Raw genomic sequence first — 20,432 nt, 5'->3', positions numbered from 1 at the left:
GATTTGAAAATTTATGAAATGTTGAAATTGACAGCTGACTGCCAGGTTGGTGCAATGCAGAGCCTGAAGCAGTAATAGTGGCCATACACTGCTGCGATGTCTCACAGCAGTGTATACCCATCCAATTACTCGTGAGCCGCCTGGGAACTTCACATGAGGCCCTGTTTCCCATCAGGAGGGGGCAGAATCTGGAAACAGAATCAGCACTGAGCCACACATCAGATCGGTTGTCAAAGCACATCAGATTTGGACAGTTTTCATCTGATCCATCGGGATCGGATGAAAACAGGCCAGATTGCACCTGTGTTTTGGGGCCTTTACAATGAGCTGTTCAATGAAAGTAATGCCTCTCCAACGCAGAGGTGGTGAGTTTGAGAAATAAACATTTTTGTATTGTGACACCATTGGGCAGCACGGATGGTATAATGCAGTGGTTCCCAAACAGTGTGGGTGCCTCAGGACACTTGCAGGGGTGCCTTGGGTTGTTAGACCAGGATCAATTCATATTATTAATGGTCAATGTAACAGGCAAAAGCAGTGCTGGTGGCTGCCAATCATAACATATGTGGACAAATCCTGTCCCTTACCATATAACTGTGACATATAAACACAATGTACATAATTTTATATTTTTTTTTCTAAATTTTTCAATAAGAAACATTTGGCCTAGGGGGGCATTGAAAACATTTTGATGCTCTAGGGTGCCCTGATTCAAAAAAGTTTGGGAACCCCTTGTGTAATGGTTAGCATTACTGCTTCACAGCACTATGGTCATGGAGTAAATTCCCACCATGGAATTTACTGTGTAGAGTTTGTATATTTTCCGGGTTTCCTCCGGGTACTCCAGAGGAAACAATCCCATAATCCAAAAATATACTGGTAGGTTAATTGGTTCCCAACAGAATTAACCCTATAATGAATGTGTGTGCATGTACATGTGGTAGGGATATAGATTGTAAGCGCCACTGGGGCAGGGACTGATGTGAGTGCTCTAATATTCTCTGTAAAGTGCTGCAGAATATGTGTGCGCTATATAAATAACTGATAATAAATACATTTTATTGCAATTCCATGCATCAAATTTATAACATTTTGTTATTTTTATTTTCATTAAAGACTTACAATTGCAATTGTTATTGTGCTGATGGCCCTGCAAGATCTGTTGGCGGGTAAATTCTTCCTACAGAACAAAATGTCCCCGGAAGACAAGAAGAAACCACTAGCTCTAAACAACAGGTATTATTATTATTAATAATAATTATCAAATCGAAAATACTGTCTGTTAACTGGAATGTCAGCAGTTTACAATAATTATAAGCAGGTACAGCCTGATATGGGACATGGGGATGCATCTGCTCTTAAGCAGTGGCCTAACTAGAGATTTCTCTTCCCCCTACTAAAAAGAAAATTACTGGCTCCCCATTCCCCTTTTTTTTCCACCCAAGGGGCCAGGACACAGGGCATAGCTCCACCCCCAACACCCATGAATCTATGCCCCCATGTTTTGATAGGCCAATCAGTCAAAGAAAATGGATGTCCATCGATAGGTAAAAAATTGATGGTCATCCATTGCATAGTAGGCCAGTTGCACTATTGCCATCGATGGTAACATCCATTCGCAGGACCTACGAGGGAATTGCCCTTGCCAATGGGTGGCGGTCAGGCGTGTTCAACAGTGATGTCATCCAGGATCCCCTACCGACGGCGCCTAGAGGCTGAACAGCTTTGAGCGGTGGACGGAGGGTTTGCTGCGACCAATATCATTACTGCTGGAAAGCTCAATGAGCCCGGGGCTGGTTATGCTCAGGGGGACCCCACACTTTTTTTAAATGAAAAAAAAAAATGTTTTACACAAATCCACACACTACCGTTACTAAAATATCTCACTTGTCAAAAATAACGCACATTTCCATTACTAAAAATGTACAGAAATCGCAAGTTAATTCAGACTTTGTCTATAAACTTTCTATTGGTAGATGTGTGTTGTGTGACATCATTGCATAATAATCTTAACACTAATTAATTATCTAACTAGAAATAAACACGCGGACAACTGAAATACCTTTTAAAATTGGTCAACCAGAATTTATTTAAATCTTTAAACTAAATATGGTGGCAATAAGAAAGAACGGCCAGACCCCAGTGACCTTGCGGCTTAACGCCGACACGCATGTCAACGACATGATATTCTTTAATTTATTGGCAACGCCAACAAATGTCGGGTCTCCAACTCTCTCCCCAATACACCATAATAGAGCCGGCCAGACAGCCAAACCCCAATGGCCCCCAGTAGGAAAGCCACTTTATACAATGTATTGGGCAAAGAGCGCACCCTAAAAACAGCAGCGCAATAGCCACTGTTACTGCCATTCTTTCCCGCCACAAATATAGGTTGACAAACCCCAACCGGCAAAGAAAAAGAAAAAACGGGTGGGGACAAAAAGGTGACTTGGGGAGGGAGGGTGGGAAAACTTCCAGAGAAAGAGATGGAATGTTCTATTGCTTCTCACAAAATGTCCGTTTAACCCCTCCCTAACACGCCCCTTATTTAAATCACCTACATCCTAACCTGTTAACTGTTTCCTTACCTAACTGAATTATGCAAGGCTCCCACAAACCCTCAACCTAGAAGTTTATAATCCCTTGTGCTATTTGCACTCGCTCTTCAAAAAAATCATACCCTATTACATTTTCAAATTTTGGCCAAAAATCGCAAATGTGACATGTGTGGTATGGTTCGATTATATAGCTGTCTAAAAAAGTCGCACATTACTACATTTCACCCTATACAGTAACTGTGTCTGAACATGAGGCACTGAACAGAGAAAACACATGACTTTATGTTTACTTTTGTACACCATACTTGTAATCACATACTTGTACTAAACACATTTATTTTCTTTTTCAGAAAGGCATTCCATAATTTTAATTACTTTTTCTTCTTCTACAATGTGATCCTTGGTTTGGGTGCCTGCCTATTTCGGGTTCTCTCTAGTTTGATATTGGGAAGTTGGTTAGTTGCAAGGATTGACCGTACAATATTACAACGAGGATATGAGTCAGCTGACATGGGTAAGACATTTGAGAGCATAGAGTCTTTCTACAGCTTCTCCCAATATACCAGAAGGTTACAGCCATCAGTAGACTCTGTTAACCATATGATTAATTGGCTTTTTCGAATTATGTTTTTTTCCCATTCTTATGCATAGAGAAACCTATTTAACAAGGATAGCGGTACCTGTAATGCTTTAACACTAGCTATTTTTAGTCCACAATCCCACCTTGCATTAATGTCTGTTAACCATACTTGCCTGTTCTCCCAAAAATCAGGTGCCACTGCCTGCCCCTCTGAACAGTAAGCAAGTTTCCCGCCCACTATGCAGAATAGCATCATCATAGCCTCGCCTCCTTCTACACAATGCCTGTAATATCAGCATTTTGGAGAAAGGATGTGGTCACGATGCTGTGCACCATGCTCCCTGTGCAGCTTTCTGTCCTGAGCCCCTCTTATGCCCCACCCCCTAGAACAGCTCCCTGCTGCACCGAGCTGGCTGTATTCTCCAGGAGGAGGCAGCTGGAGTGTTAGCAACCCTGCTGTTACCCCTCTTTATAAGGTATAAACACTATATATCCTCATTGTTTTGTATCTCTCTACTTTTTAAGGTTAATTCAATTCGCAAAGTGACTAGCGCTGGGAAGGCGTTTCCAGAGCTATTCAGTTCAGCACGCTTGTGGATTTCTGCTCGCACCCCTCCTAATGTCTCAAATAATCTTTTATAGTAACCTAAAAGATACCAAAAACAAAAATGATATAAAATAATATAAAATTTGGATATGGGTAAGTCTTCACTATTATAAATATTCTGGATCCGCTTATTTAGATGATGTACTTCCCATCCAACTACATGCACCTGTTTCTACAATGTGCTGCAGAGTCCACAGGTTATGTATTTAAAGGCGCATACACACTGGGCGTTTTTGGCCAGCGTATATGCACAGTGATGATGGGGAAAATCGCCCATCTAAGCAATTTTCCCGGGGATGGACAGCTTAACATAGCAGGACACTCTGGGGATATATATATATATAGTGTCCAGGGGGATGGCGGCATTTAGATGAAAGAAGACTCCACACTCATACTACCTGAGTGTGGAGTCTTCTTTCATCTGAGTGCCGCCATCCCCCTGGACACTGTGTTTAGCAGCCTCCGAGCTGTATATTGGCAGGCACCAGCTATACTTTCCAGTAGAGTACCTGTTTGCTGCGGTGGTTTCCGTGGGAGAGCCTTCATCTGCTGTATATATATATATATATATATATATATATATATATATATATAGGGAGAATCAGCCTGGCACTCCCGATGCTTGTAATGCAGCTGCCGCGGGTGCTCGGAGGAAACAATTTGTAGTAAACTGTTCAAACAGGCTCTGTCACTCCAGCGGTCTTGGTGAAAAGGTTTTAATATGTGATCCGACGTTTCGGGGCTACAACAACGCCCCTTTTTCAAGGTGTACACCTTGAAAAAGGGGCGTTGTTGTAGCCCCGAAACGTCGGATCACATATTAAAACCTTTTCACCAAGACCGCTGGAGTGACAGAGCCTGTTTGAACTGTTTACTATATATATATATATATATAATATATATATATATATATATATATATATATAGCGTTGTGTGTGGCGCTGGCAGCACTCAATAATAGGACTTGGTATGATTGCAATAAAGCTGACACCACAAGCAGCTAAAGGTGCTTACTAGTTGCGGAGTTTTAATCCTTCATCAGAGTACAGAGAACAATGTGAAAATGACTTACCTATAAAGGTTTCCCACTCCCGTGCACAAGAACATCAGGTACTGCATAGACCGGTGCCAGTGTTGGGTGATGATGTCACACCCCGTCAGCCTAGATGCGTCGCCTTGGTAACCTGCACAAAAAAAAAAAAACATGAAAACCACAGCACGGCTGCGCTTATCAAACACAACTGAGAGCTCCCCAGACAAGGAAGGGGAATTGCACAGACAAGGTTCAATATATGCTGTACGAATATAGCGGCATGCCACAGATAGGTGCATAACCTAAATACATATACAAACGGGAGTAGCTATAATCAAAGACAAGGGAGGGGAGAAAATAACAGACAAGGATGCTGGGATTAATAATTAAAGCATGTATGAGCAATACATAACGAATGTCATATTGTTAAATTAATGTCACAGACAAGGAACAGGGGTAAGGTCAGACAAAGATGTAAAAAAGGGGTGGATTGCAGACGCTGCAAGCGTCGTACCCGATGGAGTCTACAGTGGCAAAGGATACAGAAGGCGAGAGAAAATCACCCCAAACCTAGTCTTCAACCTGTCATCAAGGTCACTGACTGATGTGGAAACGGCGGTGCTCAACCGCGGGCTCTCTTTTGTTCCCACAAACCCACACAACCCGTTCGTCTGTAAAGTTGAAATGTATAAATTTGGACGTTTTCTCCGCTTAAAGGAACACTTTGGGGAAAGTATCTCCATCTCCCCTATCTTGCCAGCAGGCTTGCATGCAGCCTCAGTTTTTGACCCTAAATCCAACAATCATGCCATTAAAAGCTACAACAATATATTGGATAGAACGGCTTGTACAACTCCTTCCACTGATGCTGTTATGCGCAAAAATCTATCTAAAGCAGAATTGAATGCAATAAAAACCTTGAGCTCATATAAAGACATCATCATACGTCCGGCGGACAAAGGGGGAGCGGTTGTCATTCTTGACATCGACTTTTATAAACAAGACATCTATACCCAATTGTCGGAAGCCATTGTGTACCGCAAATTGGACCATGACCCCACTCAAGACTTCAAAAGGGAACTAGATGGCATATTGGCAGAAGCAGTTTCTAACAACATTATTCCGCAGCGGTGCAGGGATGCTCTGCAAGTTGCCATGCCAATCATCCCATTATTATACACCCTCCCTAAGCTCCACAAGAATGCTAGTTCGCCAGCGGGTAGACCGATCATTTCGGCTTGTGGCTCACTATTTCACTCTGTCTCAGTACTTAGACGTCTTCCTGCAGCCAGTGGTTCAGGAACAGGCCTCCTACCTAAAGGATACGACTAGTTTTATCTTACAGCTTCAAGCATTGCCACCCTTGCCTCCTAACAGTAGCCTCTGCACCCTCGACGTGGTGAGTTTGTATATCAACATCCTCCACGATCGAGGGTTGGCAGCAACGCGCAGACTGATTTCTAACAGCGACAAATACATTGGACCTGATGTGAATTTTTATTTAAAGCTTCTCGAACCTACGCTTACACGTAATTACGTTTTATTCATTGGTGAATTTTTCTTACAACTCAAAGGCTGTGCCATGGGCAGTTGTGTGGTTACAACATACGCCAATGTGTTCATGTTTGAAATTGAAAAAGACCTTATCCTTTCACAGCCACACATCTCGGAACATCTAGCGATTTATCTCTGCTACATACATGACGTCTTCTTGATCTGGACGGGCCCTGCACACCTCCTTGAGTCTACCATCTGTCGATTGAATGAACTGGATCCCAACATTAAATTTACTTCATGCTGCAGCACATCCTCTATCAATTATCTGGATGTAAATGTCACAGTAACAGTGGATGGCATCTCAACCAGCCTATAAACCAACGATCGTAACACACTGTTGGCAGCAGCCAGTCATCACCCACCAGCCCTCAAACGAGGCTTACCGTATTCCCAGCTACTACGGGTACGCCGCATCTGCAGCTCGGAGGAGGAAGCAGTAGTCCAAATGGACCAGATGATACGCAAATTCGCAGATCGGGGATACGATTGGGCACAATTAAAACAAGCCAAAAGTAAAGCTTTGGCGACTCCAAGGGAGCACACTCTGATATCTAAATCTAAAGAGTATCTTCCTCAAGGCAGATTGCCCTTCATAAACACATTCTCCACAGCTAGCAATGCGCTAGTACAAACTGCAAAAAAATTCTGGCCCATTGTTACAACTGACCCGAGTCTTCCGACTTTGAAACAATCCAGGATACTACCGTGCTATAAAAGAGGCCGTAACCTCAGGGACATACTCGTTAAAAGTGACGTTTCACAGATGAGTACCAGGGCATATCCCCACTTTCTATCACGAAAACCTGGCAACTATAAGTGTACTGGTTGTGCGACATGTAAATTCTTGGAAGCAGGACTATCATTCAAACACCCGCAAACGGGTTGCCCAATTAAAATTCACCTGTTCAACCAGATTCGTTGTATATGCTATCCGTTGCCCGTGCGGGCTGATTTACATTGGCAAGACTATTCGCTCCTTCAAGGAGAGGATGGCAGCACATCACTCCTCAATCAAACTGGCTTTGGAAGGTGCCGTCTCTTACCACCCAGTAGCACGTCAATGAAAGGACTTCAAACATACCCTACCATCACTTCGATATTGGACTGTAGATCAGGTTGCAGCCCAGCGGAGAGGAGGTGACCGCGGAAAAGTGCTGCTACAACGTGAAGCGGCCTGGATATTCCGTCTCAACACCATCGCCCCTTCAGGGCTTAATGAATACTTGTCCTTGAACTGCTTCTTATGGTTCATCGACACCTATGTCGACACTAACATTGTTTGTTGCTTTCTCATGACACGTTATTGCATAATCTGCATTCCACCCCTTTTTTGCATCCTTGTCTGGCCTTACCCCTGCTCCTTGTCTGTGACATTAATTTAACAATATGACATTTGTTATGTATTGCTCATACATGCTTTAATTATTGATGCCAGCATCCTTGTCTGTAATTTTCTCCCCTCCCTTGTCTTTGATTACAACTACTCCCGTTTGTATATGTATTTAGGTTATGCACCTATTTGTGGCATGCCGCTATATTCTTACAGCATATATTGAACCTTGTCTGTGCAATTCCCCTTCCTTATCTGGTTACCATGGTGACACGTCTAGGCTGACGGGGTGTGCGTCATTGTGACGTCATCACCCAACACCGGCGCCAGTCTATGTAGTACCTAATGTTCTTGTGCATGGGGGTGGGAAACCTTTATGGGTAAGTCATTTTCACATTCTTCTTTGTACTCTGATGAAGGATTAAAACTCTGCAACTAGTAAGCACCTTTAGCTGCTTTTGGTGTCAGCTTTATTGCAATCGTACCAAGTCCTCTTATTGAGTGCCGCCAGTGCCACACACAATGCTGTACTATCTTCTCTCAGAGGCTCAGTCGGATTAAGCCTCAATTAAGCCTCATCCCCTGAAAAGTACCTTGGCCTGGCCATAAGCTCTACTGCTCCGACTGTATGAACATATATTTTATAATATGCTAGATGAACTAAAATTAAATAATAATGTTTTATTTGTTTTCCAAGGCTACAAGACATGGATTGGAATGATATATGTGGATCACTATCATACTAACCCGGTGCTTGTATGTTTCTGCAACATTCTTCTGACAATGAGTGCCGAGAAGAGGCTGAGAGAGTCACCTGCATACTATGCATTTAGTAATACAACAGGTTAGTGACACAGTTCTCTTTCTCACCTCTAAATCTTATAAATCCCAAATGCCACCAAATCCTGGCCACATTCTAGACAACTAAATTGCTGCCATACAGTATGGGCGGTATTCAATGAGGTTGATTCGCCATGTTTTTATGGCGATTTTGTGCTTTAAGGCGAATTTTTGACTAAAACGGCGAATCACCCTATTCAATGTCCAGATGGCGAATACATTTCAAGGTTTTTTTCGCCATGATTCACCGAGTAGCAATCACTATCTTTTTATGGTGAAGTGGAATGTGAACTTTTAAAATAAAGTGTTTTGTTTTTTACATTTGGTGTCAAAAAATCAGGAATTTTATTCTGAGGAGGGGCATGCTATTTTTATTCATGTGCTGTAAGCACATGAATATATATTTAATTTAAAAAAAAAAAATATTTTTTACACAGACCAGCCAGCAGGGGGCCGGAGCCAAGCCGCTCATTAGATATTCATATATTCACTGCACCCGATCATTACATATGCATGATCAGGTGTAGTGAATATACCCGGTCCCCTGCTGGCACCCCCGGGGGGCAGCCTGTGCTGCCTGGCACCCGGGGAGCCCACCTCCCCCCCACAAACGTTCTGGGCCAGGCAGGGAGACTTCCATCTCCCTGCCTGCCACCGTCCTCAGGCTCCCTGCGGCGTCCGCCGCAGGAGCTCAAATTCGCCGGTCAGGGGCAGCGAGCCCCTGACTCGTTGAATACTGGAGCCGGCGAGGCTCCGGAATGCGGCGGGCAGTGGCGAATGTGCAGCGAATCCTAAACAGGATTCGCTGCACGTCGCCAGTATTCTCATTGAATACTGCCCTATGTGTCTGAATTAATTTAATTCAATAGCACTGCATGCACCATGTCTGTTCACCATTGCCATTCCGTACCGCTCACATTGGAGCTTTGAAGTATTGAATGCAGCCATAATGGTATCTTCATTGCATTCATGGGACTAAGGGCCTGATTCAAACATAATCGCTAATTAAAGAATTTGCAAATCGAGCAATTATGGAACCACTGTACATGCTTAATGTTCCCATTGTGCATGTGTGAGGGTGAATAGTGACAGATAATGAATCAAAAACGTAATCCTCTCGCAATTTCACTGACAGGAAGGCAGCGTTTGTAGGTGGTAACCTGCTGTTTTCCTGGTGTGTTGGAATAAATGCAGGCATACCCAGACATTTTTGAGGAGGGTTTGTGAAGTCACGTCCACCCTGTCTCAGTTGCAGATTAGTGGAAGCCTCAGACATAAGGTGCCCATACACTTGTCCAATTTGAGCCAATTTCATCCGATCTCGACGCATCGGGCCAAGAAGTCAGCCAAAATCGGATGTGTTTGACACCCCCCTCAGGTCTGAAGTGTGGTCCCATGCCAAGATACAATGTGCACTCTTATGGGTCGTTAAGGCCATCGGTGCAATACAAACATGGGAGCAGATCGTTAACGCATGGCATTGACCTTTTGACTGTCGACCTAACCCATGTGTCGACCAAGACAATTGTTGACCTTGCCCCATGTGGCCATGTCGACCTAGACACCTGATGACTTTCCAGCCCCAAAGGTGTCGACCTAATGATTGTCGACCATCTTAAGGTCGACCCATCGATCGTATCCCGTAATACAGGCTTAACAGTCTTAACACTGCAATATTATGAAAAAGAGAGTCAAATACAGCTCATCCCTATGCAGGGCTAGGCTACCGCTAGAAATTGTGTGGCCTGGGAATGATTTCTGCTTAGAAGTTCAGCCATGCGTGAAACCATTTACATAAGAATTTGTGATTGCTAAAATGTGTCATGGTTTTGGATCTACATGTTCTTTAGGTTTAGCTGCCCAGAAAACATATAATTTTTCTTCTTTTACAGGACCTCGTACATCAGTAAAAGCCAGAACAAGATGGCTCCTGTATTATACTCTCTTGAAAAACCCTAGACTCATAATACAAAGGAAACTAAAAGAAATGAATAATGTTGATTTGGGGAACATGGTGACACAGACCAGACTTATTCAAGCTTCTGTAATGGAGGCTGAAATAAGAAATAACCAAGAAAGACCAATTGATGTAAATTGTGTGGAAATACGTGAAAGGCGCTAAATACTTATTTAAGAATTGAAGAGTGTATGGAGGGAGGGAGAGAGAGAGAGAGGGCCAGATGTACTAAGCTTGAAACATGATAAAATGGAGCGTGATAAACTGCCAGCCTATCAGCTTCTACCTGGCATGTCACAGGCTGTGCTTGAAAAATTACCGGATGGAGCTGATTGGTTGGTGGTTTATCGCTCTCCATTGTATCACTTTTCAAGGCTTAGTACATCTCACGGAGATAAAGCGAGGGAGCGAGATACAAAAGCATTTACTGGGGAGTGACTACCCCTGTGCCAGCTGCTGCAAAATACAAAATGTAACCATTGTTAATATTGAAAAGCATGAGCCTTTAGGTACAGGAACACAATATTCTATTCTATGCAAGAGGCTATGGCTTACATGGCTTTCAGTGCACCTTTAAATCTTTATGAATGTATTCATAATATTAATAATGTGCCATATCAGCCCGGGGCAAACTTATAAATGTACTCTTATTTATCTTATCTACTACCCCGCAGCCAGTCGGTGTTCCCCAAGGGTCAGTCCTTGGCCCTCTCCTCTTCTCCCTCTACACCACCTCTCTGGGCACCCTCATCAGCTCTTATGGCTTCCATTACCACCTTTATGCTGATGATACATTAATGTATCTCTCCTCCCCCGACCTTTCCCCGTCACTCCTGTCGAAGGTCTCAGAATGCCTCATGGCAATCTCAGCCTGAATGACCCAACGCTTCCTGAAACTAAACATGGCTAAAACTGAACTTCTAATCTTCCATCCCCCGAACATCCCCTCTTCTCCCACTATCTCCATTAGCATTGGTGAAACCGAGATCACCTCGACCGACCAAACGCGCTGCCTCGGTGTCATCATTGACTCCTCCCTCTCTTTCACCCCCCACATTCGTGCTCTCTCACAGTCTTGCCGCTTTCACCTCCGCAACATCTCGCGCATCAGACCATTCCTCTCCACTGACGCGACCAAAATTCTCATTCACTCTCTTGTCATCTCCCGCCTTGACTACTGCAACATCCTTCTCTCCGGGCTACCTCTCGCCCGCCTCGCAAATCCATTCTTAACGCTGCTGCTAGGCTCATCTTCCTCTACCGCCGCTCTACCTCTGCCTCCCCCCTCTGTCTATCTCTTCACTGGCTCCCCATTCCTTTCTGAGTTCTTTTTAAACTCCTCCCCACCACCTACAAAGCTCTCTCCTCCATCGCTCCATACCTCTCTTCACTGATTTCTATCCACACTCCCTCCCGTCCTCTTCGCTCCACCGCCGACGGACCTCTCACCTAATCACCTCCTCCCACTAACCTGTCCAAGACTTCTCTCACGCTGCCCCCCTCCACTGGAACAACCTCCCTCCACCCATCAGGCTTTCTGATTCCATTACCTCCTTCAAACTCTCCCTCAAAACCCACTTCTTCCGACTAGCCTATCCCTCCTCCTCCTAACCTCTTTTGCTCCTCCTATCTGTTCCCATCCGTTCCTACTTATCCTATTGTTTTTCGTTCATCCACCCACCTCCTTTTAGTCTGTTTAGTCTTATGAGTAGGGTCCTCCTTACTCACGTACTCACCCTACCTCTCTACCTCACCAGTGCTCCTGCCCTGTTCTTCCCTTCCTCTACTTCATCTTCAGTCTCCTCGACAATTTCCACACCTACTTCAGAACTGATGCTGATTTTAGTTCTACCAGCTATACCCCTATTTATGCTGTATTTATCACACACCCTATACGTTATTTTGTTAATTGTTTTTTTGTTTGCTATGTACGGCGCTGCGGACACTTTGTGGCGCCTTATAAATAAACGTACTACTACTTTTCTCTTTCAATGGTCCTGGTGACACAGCTTCACATTGGGATGTAGGAGGGTCCGCAGGAGCCAGGCACCTATCCTAAAGCTTTTGGAGGGTAGGCTCCTCCCCTACTGCATCCCAGATTCCTCAGTTCGTGTTAGGTGCCCACTGGAGTGGGTGCTATTCTAAAGGGCTGCCGGAGCAGCCGAAGGAGTAGAGCTAGTTAGGGTTTTTATTATTTTATTAACTTTTACACTAGCTAGGTAGGCACAGTGTGAGGATTCTCATTAGTGAATCCTCACACTGCTAGCGCAGCAGGAGCTGACAGAAGCGAGTCCTGTCAGCTCACTGTGCACGAGGGAGTCGCTGTCTGGCCTCCCTGTGCAGCGCTTACAGCTTCTTTTAAGAAGCTGCCTGGGCTCCGGAGCGCTCTGAAACCGGCTTCACGCTAGGTGAGGATCATGGGGGACAGGCACTCCGTGATGGCGGCGGCCATTTTATGCGGAGCTTACACACTGAGCTCCTGATATGAGAGGACAGCAGTGTTGTTACAGGCATGTTCCGAGTGGTCCCCAGCTGAGGGGGAGATACTGGAACAAGGAGATCCTACAATGGGAGCGGCTGTCTGGGGGTAGTTGGCGCCAAAAGTCACAGACCCCGCAGCAGCAGGGACTTGGTCCCTTCCCTCACTCTGTTTTGGCGCCATTCAGAACGCTTGCAGCGGAGCTGAGCTGGCTTACAGATCCTGACAGAGTGATTGGATTTCCTGGGCATCGTTTTCCCCATTCTGAAGACTACAGAAAGCTAAGTGAACTGAGTATATTGGTTCTGTATATAATGTTTGTACATTTAATGCTGGGACTGTGTTAATTGAGAACATCAGGTCTGAGCAACAGCCTGTGGTCTTGGGGGAGGGAGCCTTAAATGCATTGAGCGCTTGCAGTGGTTGTACACTGAGATTTGTCCCTGTGGGGGGCTTATGTATTTATATGCGCTGCTGTGAAACCCATGGGGAGTGAACTCCAGAGGGTAGTACATCGGAACTTGCATGGGCCAAGCCCTAGGCAGGTCAAAAGAAATGCTTTGGTGCATTACTGGACAGGCAGAGTGATGGCTGGTAACCTCCCTAGACCATTGCCATTCTCTCAGCAGTCTTTTAGCTCTTTGCCTCGGCCCAGACAGATCCTGACTGATTACAGGTCATGCAGGATACTGCTATGGGAATCAGCAGGTTTAAATTACTTGTTGCACAAGTTTTATGGTTATTCTGTGGGGACCCCCAAAAAAGGGTCTTATTCAGGGCCATTATTAGCTGCTGATGAGGTAGGAGAGTACACAGAACAAACCAGGGTGATATTTCTGAAGAGTCCTCAGCCTCAAGGGTAGAGGATTTTATTACTGCTGTTAAACAGGCATTAAATTTGTCTGTGAAGGATAAACTCCTGCAAAGGTTGTTTTTTTTATGAGACAGCGTAAAGAATCTGATATCTCCCTGCAAAGGGGCCTGAAAAACCCCGATAAAAGGCTTCAGATACTTAAAAGATTTCTAAGCCTGTACCCCATGCCTGAGGCGCATGCTGACCTCTGGAAAAAAGTCCCAGTGGTAAATGCTTCTGTGGCACGTGTATCAAGACCTCAGGTGGAGCCACTGTGCTACCAGTACAAGGGGGAGCAGCGTTTAAGGACCCCGCAGACAAAAAGCTGGAGGGTAACCTCAAAGCATTATTTTAAGGGGTGGGATACACCCTACGCCCTCTGATGGTTTCAGCCTGGGTCTCTAAGGCCATGATCGTGTGGGCCAGAAATTTGTGCACTATTTTACACGCTGACCCTTGTGGTTTATTGCTTGCAGAGAAGCTTAAAAACGGCTGCAGAGCATGTATTGGAGTCTGAGAGGAAGCTCTCAAAATGGCTGCCAGAGTTTCCACAGTGTCTGTAAATGCCAGGCGAGTGCTCTGGCTTAAGGCTTGGGAGGCAGATAATGTGTCTAAGAAAGCCTTAGAGACAATAGCTTCTAAAGGAAAGCTGTTATTTGCTTCTGAACTGGAAGAGATTATTAAGCAGGCCACAGGTGGCAAAAGTACTTTCCTGCCAGTCCCTGCAGCCAAGCAGACATCAAGGTTTTCTGCTTTTAGGCCAGCCTTGCGGCCCTCCCTTAGAGGAGGTGCGTCTTTCCGAGGGCAGCCCTTCAGGGGAAAGGTCCTAAAGTCTAAATTTGGTTCCTTTCATAAGAAACCAAACACAAAGGAGAGGACAAACCATCTGCATGACTGCCAAGGGTTTTGCCCGGCGGTGGTCTAGATGGGGGGACATCTGACACTGTTCAAAGACGCATGGGCATTGTTAGACCGGGATTCTTGGGTGTTAGAAATTATAACCCAGGGTTACAGAATTCCCTTCAAGGGTCTTCTTCCAAGAAGATTCATTCCCACGCCAATACCAAAAGGGGCTCGGCTCCGTACAGCTCCCTTGGGAGCGGCTCATTCTCCTTTAGAGAAGGGTGTGGTGATCCCGGTCCCCAGAGCGGAAGGGAAAAAAGGCTTTTATTCCACTCTGTGTCGTGTGTCCAAACCAGACGGGTCTTTCAGACCGATTCTCAATTTAAAGTCGTTAATTATCCATTTGTGGGTAGACCATTTCAAAATGGAGTCTCTACGGTCAGTGCTGTGAAGCCTGGACCAGGGAGAATTTTTGGCGTTCATGGATGTCCAGGACGCATACCTTCATGTTCCTGTTCACCCAGGACATCAGGCTCTATTGAGATAGGAGACCATGCACTTGCAATTCCAGGTGTTGCACTTCGGCCTGGCCACAGCGCCAAGGGTATTCACCAAAATAATGTCTGTAATGGCGGCTGTGCTTCGACTGAGGGGAAACACTGTGATCCCATATTTGGACGACCTGCTGTTCAGAGCGGAGTCAGCAGACATGTTGAAGAGTCACTTGGCAAAAGCCATTGGGTTTTTGGCAGGCTCACGGCTGGTTTTTAAACTTACAAAAGTCTCAGTTGGTGCCGTCACAGAGAATCCAATTCTTGGGGATTGGTCTGGATACCCAGTTGCATTGGGTGTTTCTACCAGAGGCATAGGCCAGGGATCTGGCTGCCTTGGTACAAGAGATCCTAGGGTCTCAGAGCACAGCAGTATGGAGGTGCCTCAAACTGCTGGGGAAGATGATGGCGTCTTTCGAGACGTTACAGTTCGCCAGGTTCCACTCTAGAGTGTCCCAGTGGACAGGGAACACTCAGACCATGAGGTCAGAACAAATGGTGTTGTTTTCAGAAACTCGATCCTTCCTAAAATGGTGGATGGAGGTGGATTCCCTTCGGGGGAGTCGGTCCCTGCAGTCCTGGAGCTGGTTGGTAGTCACTACCGACGCCAGTCTCAGAGGCTGAGGGGCAGTAGTCGTGGACCTGCGTCTGCAGGGCTTGTGGACTTTAGAGCAGAAGGACTGATACTTTACAGTCTGCCTTACTGATCAACATCTTGGAACTGAGGGCTGTGTGGAAGAGGTTTTTCTCTGGCGGGAGAAAAGATTACAAGAGCTCCCTTTTAGGCATTCAGACCGACAACGTCACAGCTGTGGCGTATCTGAATCACCAGGGAGGCACACACAGCAATCTGGCCATGTGGGAGGTGTCCCGAATCTTCTTGTGGGCGGAACAGAATGTTCTAGCATTATCAGCAATCTTCATACCAGGAGTGGAGAATATAGAGGCCGACTTCCTGAGCAGGGAGAAACTGATGGAAGGAAAATGGAGGCTGAATCCACAAGTATTCCACTAGATTACAATAAGGGGGAAACCCCGGATAGGGACCTGAAGGTTCATCCATCAGGTACCCAGGTTGTATGACAGGACGTGGGATCCACTGGCAGAAGCAGTGGATGCCATGACTATCCCCTGGGAGGGGAATCTTCTTTATGATTTTCCGCCAGTTCCAATGCTGGCAAGAGAGTTGAAAACAATACAGGCCCAGACAATTCCAGTAATTTTAGTGGCCCCAGATTGGCCAGGGAGATCCTGGTACTCGAGGCTTCAGAGATTCTCTGTGGACTCGTGGCGTCTACCTCTGAGGTCAGACCTTCTAAAACAAGGACCGTTCAACCAGCTGGATTCAGCTCGATTAATTTTGACGGTCTGGCTGTTGAAAACGCCATTTTGAGGAATATAGGATTCTCAGAGGCGGGGGTTAACGCAATGAGGAAAGCCAGAAAGTCAGTGTCTTCGGTAAATTATTTTGGGGCCTGGAAGACCTATATTTGGTGGTGTGTAAGACAGAGGTCACGCACATCGAGATTTAAAATGGCTAAATTGTTGGAGTTTTTTACAGGAGGGCCTTTCCTCTGGGTTAGGCCTTCAGTCACTCAGAGTACATATCTCGACCGTGTCAATTTTTCTTTCCAAAGAAGGATTGCGTTAGAACCAGAAGTACAGACCTTCCTGCAGGGGGTTTATCTATTGAAACCTCCCTACAACCAACCAGTAGCGCCAGGGGAATTATCTCTGGCTCTGGAGTACCTTAAAGAGGCGCATTTTGAGCCGTTAAGGTCGGTTGACCTTAGTTTCCTTTCAGGGAAGCTGGTATTTTTGTTGGCGGCGGCGTCAGAAGAAAAAAAAAAAAAAAAAATATCGGAGTTGATTGCTTTGTTCTACAAATCTTCCTCCCTTATATGTCATGATGATAGGGCTGCCTTTCGGACAGTACCCCTAGATTTGTACCAAAAGTAGTCTCTGCTTTTCTTCTAAATCAGGAGATTGTTCTGCCTGTGTTTCAACCCCCAGAGGGTTGTTAGGAAAAGGGACAAATTGAGGAATTTGGATGTTGTGCGCGTCTTGCGCGTTTATGTGGACAGATTTAAGAGTCAGAAAGACTGATACTTTATTGGTTTTGTATGACATACACAAACTTAGTTGGCCTGCTTCTAAGCAGACCATTGCTAGGTGGTTGCGCTCTGTTATTGCGTTTGCATATACTAAAGTTGGTAGGCCTGTACTGGCCAGGATTAATGCGCATACCACCAGGTCGGTTGCCACCTCTTGGGCGGTTCGACATGGGGCAACAGCTGAGCAGGTTTGCAGCGCTGCCACTTGGTCATCTGTTCATAATTTTGCCAAATTCGATAGGTTCCATGAGTTCGCGTCGGTGGACGCATCATTCGGGCGAGCAGTGATGAATACTGCAGACCTGAGCGTACCCACCCAAAAGGACCGGCTCTGGAACGTCCCAATGTGAAGCTGTGTCACCAGGACCATTGAAAGAGAAAAAGGGATTTTTGTAAGAACTTACCGTTCGAATCCCTTTCTCTGATATGGTCCTGGTGACACAGCGATCCCTCCCTTACGCTCAGTAAGTATGCCAGTGTTCATGATGTTTCATGTTATAATTGGTTGAAAAGTTAAATTTAAAATTGTGCATATAATATGTGCAGGCGTTGTACTGAGTTAATGTATTCCAGTGGCTTTGAAAGATTGAACTGAGGAATCTGGGATGCAGTAGGGGAGGAGCCTACCCTCCAAAAGCTTTAGGATAGGTGCCTGGCTCCTGCGGACCCTCCTACATCCCAATGTGAAGCTGTGTCACCAGGACCATATCAGAGAAAGGGATTCGAACGGTAAGTTCTTACAAAAATCCCTTTATTTGTGCAAACATTTGCTAAAATAATAATAATCCTATTGTGGCACTAAATGTGTTCTGTAAATGAACTTAGGGCTTGATTCAGAGTTGCAAGCAAATTTGATGGTCTGCATCCAACTGCGCTGTTTTGTGATTGGTGCAACATCTGTACTGAACATGTGCCCCCTAAGCTGCAGCCTGTCAATCTGTTTTGGGCAGGGAGGGGGATGGTGACATTTTACAAAATGGGTGGCAAGTCACCCATGTTTTGGAGGTGTACAAACCTCATGGTCTGCATCTTCCAATGCCACATTTATAGCCACGGCAGCATGAAAACATCGGTCACTCAGATGGCGAATGTTCATACCAGTGATTCAATGACTGCGTCTTCTGATGCAACAGCAGATCACAGAAGCCATCTAGAAGTGTTGATTTACATATGAGGCCTAGTGTGGCATTACCACTTTGACAACCTACAATTTAAGATCAGGCCTTTAGTGTGTGTGGGCTGTGTAGTATCAGTCCCAGTACAACTGTATACAGATGTAGATGTTGTTGCAAGCATGTGCTGGTCATGTAGCATGAGAAAAGTAGTTAGCCATAACACAGCTGGAATATGTAGATAAACACGGAAACTAATATGTATTAATTTATATTATTATTATTTACGCAATACTGCACCCTGTTACTTTTTGCTAATAAAAGTGGTGTATTAATATATGTTTACTGTATTGGAGTATATATTTTTATCGATAAACTGCTGTTTGCTTATATAATGTTATAAACCTGCTTCTTTTTTATGCAGTTATGACCAGTATTCACTGATGTGCAACAACTCAGGTGTAGAAAGTTTCTACCAGAAACACCAGGGTACGTTGAGGGCAGCTGTGGCTTAGGTTGAGACAGGCAGTTATGCTTTCTGGTGGATCATTTAATTAGGAAATGAAAGAGCCAACATAACGAAATGGGACTTGTAGTGTCACTGCAGCTAGAGAGCCCCAGTAAATAAAATCCACTATAGTATCATTAGATAGATAGATAGATAGATAGATAGATAGATAGATAGATACTGTAGATATGCTAAATGTTTATGTGGAGATACAACAGTATTATGAAAATAAACAATATTGTTGACCCCAAAAGGCCATATGAGATCTTCATGATACCAACATGTCAAACAAGCATTCTAACATGTATTTACAGCCTCGTTCCTTTATTACTTCTCTTTCTCCACCTTTGCTGTCATCTTAAGCTGCTGATACACTGATACTGTGATGGTTTAGGGATCATGTTGCTTGGGATGCCAGCATTCAGAAGATCAACACTTTTTGGGTATGCAAAGAAAAGTGACTGTGGGCCTTATTCTGATCGGATCGGTGAAACGTGCGTACGGTCCGTCACACCGTGTGTTTTCCGTACGCTCACGGTGAGCGTAAGTCCACCCACAGAACAGCCACACACAGATGGTCACAAACACAGACAATGGGGTGTGGCGTTCACTTGAGCGTACGCCACCGTGCATGGACGGATCTCCCTCTTAGCCACCGATACCTGGCGTACATCAGAGCGTACGCCACAGTGCACTCGGATCTCGTCCGTTTTCCCACCGACACCTTCCGTATATCTGAGCGTATGCCACAGTGCACGGACCGGTCTCTGGCCATTTTCAATGGAAAACTCAGGGTGTGTTACCAATCGTGAGAGGAAGCGTACGTCCGTGCACTGGGGCATACCCTTCACATATATGGGCCTGCAAATATTGCCTTTGAAGTATAATTAAGACAATTACTTAATTATTCTAAGTGTTATTTAATAATTGTTTTCTATTACCTCAATTGTCTACCTTAAATAAACATCCTAATAAAACAACATTTTAACCCTCGTTACATGTATATTTATTATGTTCTAATGTGGCATTTTACTCACTATCTATGTGTCCCTCACATTGCATTAACTTTTAAATATAGTCATGTTGGTGTTTGTGTGTATGTACTAAATTATGCCCATAATTAGTTTGTTCCTAATTTTTAACATGTATACCTACCCTAATGTTATGTGTGATGTTTGAATGTAACAACAACAAACAATCATGCTTTTACACAATGTGTTATTTAACCATACAACCCATACATTCAGACCACATTCATTCGTTACCCTTCACGTTACATTACATATTTAAGTCACATTACACATCTGTATGTACCTGCCCTTACTAACACTCTAACATATTTAAAAAAAACACATACAACTTCTAAATGTATATTAAATTTTATTTTTAACCAAATAATAATACAAATTTAAAGGAGGTCCTCAAGTTGGGCAAACAGGATGGCCAGGTAAATGAGGGTGAGGTGAATCTCACCCAATGTGTGGACCACATCTTCCTGGTGCTGTTGATT

The 20,432-nt window shown here is 44.7% G+C and overlaps 1 protein-coding gene across 1 annotated transcript in view; it reads left to right on the top strand.

The window, feature by feature from the left end:
* The window catches only part of LOC146074989 (stimulated by retinoic acid gene 6 protein-like), an 83,044-nt gene extending 63,129 nt beyond the window's left edge, over positions 1 to 19,915 (top strand). Inside the window, exons 15-18 of the mRNA XM_083183768.1 lie at positions 1,117 to 1,236; positions 2,909 to 3,072; positions 8,363 to 8,509; positions 10,398 to 19,915. Coding sequence (XP_083039894.1) covers positions 1,117 to 1,236; positions 2,909 to 3,072; positions 8,363 to 8,509; positions 10,398 to 10,627 — 661 coding nt within the window. The 3' untranslated portion in view covers positions 10,628 to 19,915. The remainder of the gene's footprint in view (positions 1 to 1,116; positions 1,237 to 2,908; positions 3,073 to 8,362; positions 8,510 to 10,397) is intronic.
* Positions 19,916 to 20,432: the final 517 nt, after the last annotated feature.

This window comes from Crinia signifera, chromosome 1 (genome assembly GCF_055691185.1).
Source record: "Crinia signifera chromosome 1, ASM5569118v1, whole genome shotgun sequence".
In the NCBI taxonomy this organism is placed as follows: Eukaryota; Metazoa; Chordata; class Amphibia; order Anura; family Myobatrachidae; genus Crinia; species Crinia signifera.
The sequence above is the reverse complement of the archived record's forward strand: the minus strand, read 5'-3'. Positions and strand labels throughout refer to the sequence as shown.